Source organism: Salmo salar, chromosome ssa17 (assembly GCF_905237065.1).
Source record: "Salmo salar chromosome ssa17, Ssal_v3.1, whole genome shotgun sequence".
Lineage (NCBI taxonomy): Eukaryota > Metazoa > Chordata > Actinopteri > Salmoniformes > Salmonidae > Salmo > Salmo salar.
The window spans coordinates 26,969,622-26,978,500 of NC_059458.1; the positions used below are offsets into that span (position 1 = coordinate 26,969,622).

At 46.3% G+C, this 8,879-nt stretch overlaps 1 protein-coding gene across 1 annotated transcript in view; it reads right to left on the reverse strand.

Moving 5' to 3' along the window:
• Window positions 1-4,208: 4,208 nt before the first annotated feature.
• LOC106575692 (kalirin-like) overlaps window positions 4,209-8,879 on the reverse strand; it is a 112,774-nt gene continuing 108,103 nt past the window's right edge. The window contains 7 exon segments of the mRNA XM_045699281.1: window positions 4,209-6,800; window positions 7,101-7,273; window positions 7,535-7,706; window positions 7,944-8,129; window positions 8,380-8,457; window positions 8,595-8,645; window positions 8,814-8,879. The exon segment at window positions 8,814-8,879 is cut by the window's right edge and continues 27 nt beyond it. Of these exon segments, the coding sequence (XP_045555237.1) occupies window positions 6,618-6,800; window positions 7,101-7,273; window positions 7,535-7,706; window positions 7,944-8,129; window positions 8,380-8,457; window positions 8,595-8,645; window positions 8,814-8,879 (909 nt within the window). The 3' untranslated portion in view covers window positions 4,209-6,617.

The window sequence follows — 8,879 nt, forward strand, 5'->3', positions numbered from 1 at the left end:
CCCGTCCAGAAACAACCCCTAGGCCCTACCCTCTATGGCCCCGTCCAGAAACAACCTCTAGGCCCTACCCTCTATGGCCCCGTCCAGAAACAACCCCTAGGCCCTACCCTCTATGGCCCGTCCAGAAACAACCCCTAGGCCCTACCCTCTATGGCCCCGTCCAGAAACAACCCCTAGGCCCTACCCTCTATGGCCCCGTCCAGAAACAACCTCTAGGCCCTACCCTCTATGGCCCCGTCCAGAAACAACCTCTAGGCCCTACCCTCTATGGCCCCGTCCAGAAACAACCCCTAGGCCCTACCCTCTATGGCCCCGTCCAGAAACAACCTCTAGGCCCTACCCTCTATGGCCCCGTCCAGAAACAACCTCTAGGCCCTACCCTCTATGGCCCCGTCCAGAAACAACCCCTAGGCCCTACCCTCTATGGCCCCGTCCAGAAACAACCTCTAGGCCCTACCCTCTATGGCCCCGTCCAGAAACAACCCCTAGGCCCTACCCTCTATGGCCCCGTCCAGAAACAACCCCTAGGCCCTACCCTCTATGGCCCCGTCCAGAAACAACCCCTAGGCCCTACCCTCTATGGCCCCGTCCAGAAACAACCCCTAGGCCCTATCCCTCTATGGCCCGTCCAGAAACAACCCCTAGGCCCTACCCTCTATGGCCCCGTCCAGAAACAACCCCTAGGCCCTACCCTCTATGGCCCCGTCCAGAAACAACCCCTAGGCCCTACCCTCTATGGCCCCGTCCAGAAACAACCCCTAGGCCCTACCCTCTATGGAATGTTTTCCCACACAAGGGAAAAGATTCCATTATACCATAGCCTATGTGTGAACAGTATGTTTATGTCATATAATTGTAGTTTTTTTTTATTGACCACCTGCCCCAATGATCTGATGACTGGGATGAATGCAGGAGCAGATTTCAGGAGCAGGACATGACACCCTCATTTTGACTGATGGCTGATATAAGAGCATGTACGTGATAGGCCTATCTGGCTTATATGATTATGATGGTCATAATGCTTCATGACTGTGTCATAAAGTGTATTTTCTACAAGTGATTTAAAATATGATGAAAAAACCATGGCTGTAAAGAATTCATAACAACAACAACAACAAAGGATTTAAGAAACACATTTTCAAACGAAAGGAAACTTATTGGCAGGGAAAAACGTCATTTGAATAAATGTGGGTTTTGACACTTATGTAGGTGTTATAATCAGCCATAAAATAACACAACATATATCACAACATGTGTAAATATATGGGTCATGACAGTGTTATGACAAGTTATGTCAGTTGTGTCATAACGTGTTATGACAGTGGGTGTTAAGTAAAGTGTTACTGTTCCTTTTTATACCTGCATAGGTGCTGCTATCACCCCTATGGGTTAAACTACCTTATAAGGGTAGGATGATCTACTAACACCCATAAGGGCATGCTGGCATTAATACACACACAACACACACACACACACACACACACACACACACACACACACACACACACACACACACACACACACACACACACACACACACACACACACACACACACACACACACACACAGTAAAGTGGTCATGTGTGCTAAAGGAGAAATTCTGTGGAATTCTGTGTGTGTTAATGTAAGAATTCTGTAGAATCCTGTCTGCATTAATGGAGTAATTATGTGGAATCCTGTCTGTATTAATGTAAGAATTCTGTAGAATCCTGTCTGTATTAATGTAGTAATTATGTAGAATCCTGTGTGTGTTAATGGAGGAAGTTCAGTGCATTCAGAAAGTATTCCTTTTTTAGCAAATCTATTCAAAATAAAAAAACAGAAATACCTATTTACATAAGTATTCAGACCCATTGCTATGAGACTCGAAATTGAGCTCAGGTGCATCCTGTTTCCATTGATCGTCCTTGAGATGTTTCTACAACTTGATTGGAGTCCACCTGTGGTAAATTCAATTGATTGGGCATGATTTGGAAAGGCACACACTTGTCTATATAATGTCCCACAGTTGACAGTGCACGTCAGAGCAAAAACCAAGCCATGAAGTCGAAAGGAATTGTCTGTAGAGCACAGAGACAGGATTCTGTCAAGGCACAGATCTGAGGAAGGGTACCAAAAAACTCTGAAGCATTAAAGGTCCCCAAGAACACAGTGGCCTCCATCATTCTTAAATGGAAGAAGTTTGGAACCACCAAGACTCTTCCTAGAGCTGGCCGCCCGGCCAAACTGAGCAATCGGGGGAGAAGGGCCTTGGTCAGGGAGGTGACCAAGAACCCGATGGTCACTCTGACAGAGCTCCAGAGTTCCTCTGCTGAGATGGGAGAACCTTCCAGAAGGACAACTATCTCTGCAGCACTCCACACACACTCCATCAGGCCTTTATGGTAGAGTGGCCAGATGGAAAACACTCTTCAGTGAAAGGCACATGACAGCCTGCTTGGAGTTTGCCAAAAGGCACCTAAAGGACTCTCAGACCCTGAGAAACAAGATTATTTGGTCTGATGAAACCACGAGGGAACTCTTTGGCCTGAATGCCAAGAGTCACGTCTGGAGGAAACCAGGCACCATCCCTATGGTGAATTATGATGGTGGCAGCATCATGTTGTGGGGATGTTTTTCAGCGGCAGGGACTGGGAGACTAGTCAGGATCGAGGCAAAGATGAACAGAGCAAAGTATAGAGAGATCCTTTATGAAAACCTGCTCCAAATCGCTCAGGACCTCAGACTGGGGCGAAGGTTCACCTTCCAACAGGACAATGACCCTAAGCACACAGCCAAGACAACACAGAAGTGGCTTCTGGAAAAGTCTCTGAATGTCATTGAGTGGCCCAGCCAGAACCCGGTTTTGAACCCGATCAAACGTCTCTGGAGAGACCTGAACATAGCTGTGGATGCTCCCCATCCAACCTGACAGAGCTTGAGAGGATCAGCAGAGAAGAATGGGAGAAACTCCCCAAATACAGGTGTGCCAAGAAGACTCAAGGCTGTAATCGCTGTCAAAGGTGCTTCAACAAAATACTGAGCAAAGGGTCTGAATACTTATGTAAATGTGATATCAGTTTTTCATTTATAATACATTTGCAAACATTTCTAAAAAGCTGTTTTTGCTATATGGAGTATTGTGTGTAGATGGATGAGAAAAAATATATTTAATCAATTTTAGAAGAAGGCTGTAAAGTAACAAAATGTGGAAAATGCGAAGGGGTCTGAATACTTTCTGAATACACTGTATGTAGAATCCTGTGTGTGTTAATGAGGGAGGAAGTATGTAGAATCCTGTGTGTGTTAATGGAGGAAGTATGTAGAATCCTGTGTGTGTTAATGAGGGAGGAAGTATGTAGAATCCTGTGTGTGTTAATGAGGGAGGACGTATGTAGAATCCTGTGTGTGTTAATGAGGGAGGACGTATGTAGAATCCTGTGTGTTAATGGAGGAAGTATGTAGAATCCTGTGTGTGTTAATGAGGGAGGAAGTATGTAGTATCCTGTGTGTTAATGAGGGAGGAAGTATGTAGAATCCTGTGTGTGTTAATGGAGGAAGTATGTAGAATCCTGTGTGTGTTAATGAGGGAGGAAGTATGTAGAATCCTGTGTGTGTTAATGAGGGAGGAAGTATGTAGAATCCTGTGTGTGTTAATGAGGGAGGACGTATGTAGAATCCTGTGTGTGTTAATGAGGGAGAAAGTATGTAGAATCCTGTGTGTGTTAATGAGGGAGGGAGTATGTAGAATCCTGTGTGTGTTAATGAGGGAGGAAGTATGTAGAATCCTGTGTGTGTTAATGGAGGAAGACTATAGTCAAACAGTGTACATTATACTGTATATGAAGAGACACAACAAGGTTCCTATAGAAAGGCCTTATCACGCTAGCTTAGCATATTCACGACCACCAAGCTAGCTACGGAGAACCACGTGATCACATTCAGTGCAGTACTCCTTTGAAATAAAGTGATTTTTGGACAAATGTGTCATTTTGTCACATGGTGAAGACATTCAGCTACTTAAGAAGCCAGCTAATGTATTTCCATTCTGAAACGTTTTCCACCCTCTCTGCCGTGGTCATCTGAGTTAATGTGCAAATAGCTATCCCCATTTCACTGGCAAAGAACCCATTTGTGTGACGTTTGACACTATGCATCGGTGTCTTCATAACGACAGACAGATACAGACAGACTACAGTATTAGTATCGACTACATACACATGTTCCATTTCAGAGATGAAAAATGGTCTTTATTACAAACCACCATTCAGAACTCATAGAGGTGAGATAGCAGCCATTTTGTATGTACACATCACTGTATAATAACCTGTATGGCTAAGAGGGGCTAGGTCCCAAATCACACCCTACTCCCCATATAGTGCACTCCTTCAGGCAAAAGTAGTGCACTACATGGGGAATATGATGTCTTTTGGGTTTTGCCCAGAGCCTGTATAACCTGTGTAGTATGAAGCTATAGGCAGCATTGCTGCCACTGCAGATACAAACCAGAGTTAGAAGTTACCCTCAGACACTGACCTAGGGTCAGTTTAGTGTTTCTCCTCATGGTTAAGGTCAAATTGGGGAGAGAATAACCTGATCCTAGATCTGTGCTGAAGGGCAACTTTTACCCTGAGCAGGGGAGAGTTGAAGGGTTAACTAGTTCAGCAGTTAGTTAAAACCTGAAAATCCAATATGGCGGCAAGGTTTCTGTCTAATATGAAGGAGTTGGACTGACGTGTTCCCCAGCTCCCTTTTGCCCTGTTAAATCATGTACATGTCTGTAAAATACTATTTACATATTTTCCAAAGAATGCATAATATTACGGTTCAAACTCTGGGTTACATTTAAAAGTATGAGGATGCACACTCTTGAGTCCTTCACACTGCCCAACAGCAGCTCTACAGGAACAGGAAACCACATCAAAGGGACACAGGAATTAAACAGGGATTGATCAGTGAAAAAACACAGAGAACACAGGGCTTTCTATTCAATACAAACAGAACCCAAAGGACCACCAACACACACCCACACACACACACACACACACACACACACACACACACACACACACACACACACACACACGCACAAACCATACATGCAAGCACTCGTACACAAACGCACGCACATACACGCGCAGACACGCAAAACACACACACACACACACACACACATACAGACGTTAACGTGACAATACTTCTCTTCTCTCTGTTTTCTATTCAGGTGAAAAACAGAATATATTAATCATATAAGAACTATATATACTTCATAATGCGCTCAGAGCTCTATTTACGTGGTGAGACTTTCGCTTTCTTTTACACATATTAACAAACAGGAAATGATGTCACCTCACCGGGGTCATGGGTTGGGGTGGGTGGGTGAGGGTTCAGTCCATTTCTTTTGACCCCCTCGCCATGAAAGCAGAAACATCACGTGCTGACACTATGTTTTTTCACCGATATGTAAAAACAACCATTATTACAATGTCATTTCTTGCTTGTCTCCAGCAGATCTTGTTGGCCGATATATTTTACCTTTGACCCTCCACTTGAGTCTGGGTCCTTAATGAGGTGGGAGAGTCTCTGACAGCTGTTCTCAGTGTTGTTTTATTCTAGAATTCCAGAGTTCCGGAATAACTGAGGCAGAAGCCCTTAGTGATCCCATCAGTTTGGATGTTCCAAAGGCAACAGCCCTTAGTGACCTCATCAGTTGGGATGTTCCAAAGGCAGCAGCCTTTAGTGACATCATCAGTTTGTATGTTCCAAAGGCAGCAGCCCTTAGTGACCTCATCAGTTGGCAGCAGCCCATAGTGACCTCATCAGTTTGGGTGTTCCAAAGGCAGCAGCCCTTAGTGACATCCTCAGTATGGATGTTCCAAAGGCAGTAGCCCTTAGTGACCTCATCAGTTGCCAGCAGCCCTCAGTGAACTCATCAGTTGGGATGTTCCAAAGGCAGCAGCACATAGTGACCTCATCAGTTTGGATGTTTGAAGGCAGCAGCCCTTAGTGACCTCATCAGTTGGCAGCGGCCCTTAGTGGCCTCATCAGTTGGGATGTTCCATAGGCGGCAGCCATTAGTGACCTCATCAGTTGGCAGCGGCCCTTAGTGGCCTCATCAGTTGGGATGTTCCATAGGCGGCAGCCATTAGTGACCTCATCAGTTGGCAGCGGCCCTTAGTGGCCTCATCAGTTGGGATGTTCCATAGGCGGCAGCCATTAGTGACCTCATCAGTTGGGATGTTCCATAGGCATACTGTGTGTCCATTCACCTCAAATCCCTCTGTCTGGACCTGCAGCTCTCTGGCCTCTTTTCACCAGTGGGAGGAACTACAGTATTTGGTTACTAGTGTTTATGGTTGCTACCGGTTGTTGAGGATGTTTGCTACGTGTGTGTGATTGGTTTAACTGGGGCAGCTGACTGTATGTAACTGATGTAACTAGTTTAAACTATGTGGAACTATTTGGGACCAGTAACTAATAAGTTGACAGATGTGTGTGATATTGGTACTGGGTCTTACTGGCATCAGTGAAGTGTAACTGGGCCGTAACTGTTATGGGGAAGGCATCCTGTTTGTGTAACTGTTTATAACTGGTTCTGACTGGTTCTAAACTGGATCTGACTGGTTCTAACTGGTAGTTAGTGGTTGAACAGGACGCTGCGCGGCACCCAGCCCTCTGCAGGTGGAGACTCTGTGTTGGCCGGTCGGTAGACCAGACACTGGCCATGTTGGTTGGATGCCAGAATCTGGACCCGTTCCCCGCGAAGTACCGTGATCTCATCCTCACGCACCGCACTGAAGTCCTGGATCACCAGCACCAGCTTCCACACACACACACACACACACACACACACACACACACACACACACACACACACACACACACACACACACACACACACACACACACACACACACACACACACACACACAGGTATAAAACACTTGTTAAACACACTGCACAGACATAATGAGTCACCAAGGTGAGTATCTACATGTTGTTGATAGCCATGTGTAACATACACAGTATGAACCAGGTTACTATATGTACAGCATTACACTTATTTGATACTCAGTGTTCTCTTAGAGGAAACAATAAAGTTGATTTAATCTCATCTCACCTCGTCGTCCTGCGCCTCGCCGTCTGCCTGTGTATGTGTGTTGTGTCCGTTAGGGGTGGGGGGCACAGAGGGGGGTCGACCCGATGCTTTAGGGCCGAAGCCCGAGGGGGGTCGGGTGAGGAGGTTTGTCCCCCCACCCTCCTTCCTCTGGTACTCTATAGGAGACTGCAGAGCTGCACACACACACACACACACACACACACACACACACACACACACACACACACACACACACACACACACACACACACACTCTTTTACCACATAATTTCTCAGTAATCACCAGGTAAAGAATCGCTGAAAAAGGGCTGTGGTGTAGAGTGGGGTAACACTTAACCCCCTTATGCATGCATTCATAAAGCCTTTATAGCAGTTCCATAAGACATTCTAACATCAGTCATAGGCAGTCATAAAGTGGTCCTACAGTTTCTTACCAGACAGGAAGTTGCTCTGTGTGTTCAGTAGCTCAGTGATGTGTGAGACCCACAGCTGTTTGACAGAGGGGCTGGCTGCCTGCAGGGTGAAACGCTCTGCGGACCCCCGAGATGACAGAACAAACTTACAGGGGTCCCCCTCCACACACTCCTGCATGGCCAGGTAGCTCACCTACACACACACACACACACACACACACACACACACACACACACACACACACACACACACACACACACACACACACACACACACACACACACAGTTAAACACAGAGAACAAACTCACACTTGCCCACACACACACACACACACACACACACACACACACACACACACACACACTCACACCAACCCACCCCAAAACACACACTCTTCTTCCACTCACAGTCTCACACATGTTTCACACCTTGATGCTCTTCTTGTACTGATAGCCAGGTGGGGAGGACCCTTTACGGAGCAGCTCACTGAAGATGATGATTTGCTCAAAGAGGAAGACGCGTCTGTCTTTACTGCGGGAAAGAACTCCTCCGTCCTGCTCCCACACACAGAAGGTCTCCTGCTGCAGCAGCTTGCCCTGGCTCGTCAGCTTCCCCTGAGGAGGTTTATACAGCGCTATTACTGCTAAAGTCACCTCTATGACTGCTTATGTAGCCTTTATGACTGCTTATGTAGCCTCTATGATTTCTTATGTAGCCCCTGACTTCTTATGTAGCCTTTATGACTGCTTATGTAGCATCTATGAAATAGGGATGACCCCTATGCATGTCAATGTCATCCCTATGTCATCTCTGCATCCATGTAAACCTGGTGAGAGTTGATAGGTCAAAGGTCAGGTAGTCTACCTCGTAACCCTGCAGGCGTCCCAGGTTCATCATGTCATTACAGCGTTTGGGTACCAGAGACATCAGTTCCACCGCTCTCTGTGGGACACACGCACGCACACACACGCACACGCACGCACACGCACACACACGCACACGCAGAGTGTTCAACTACAGGAGAAGAAGTATGAAAGCGATACAGTCTACTGTAACTATGCTGCAGTAACTGTCCTCACCTCGATCTCCTCACAGTGCATCCCTGCTTTAGAAGTGTACTTCAGAAAATCCTGAGACAGAAGAGAGAACAAAACTGTGAGAAAGACACACACACACACACACACACACACACACACACACACACACACACACACACACACACACACACACACACACACACACACACACACACACAGATACACACACAGATACACACACACACACACAGCATCCATTACCTTGAGCAGTAGCTGGTACTTGGTGATTCTCTGGATGGGTTTGATGAGAAAGTCACTGATGGACAT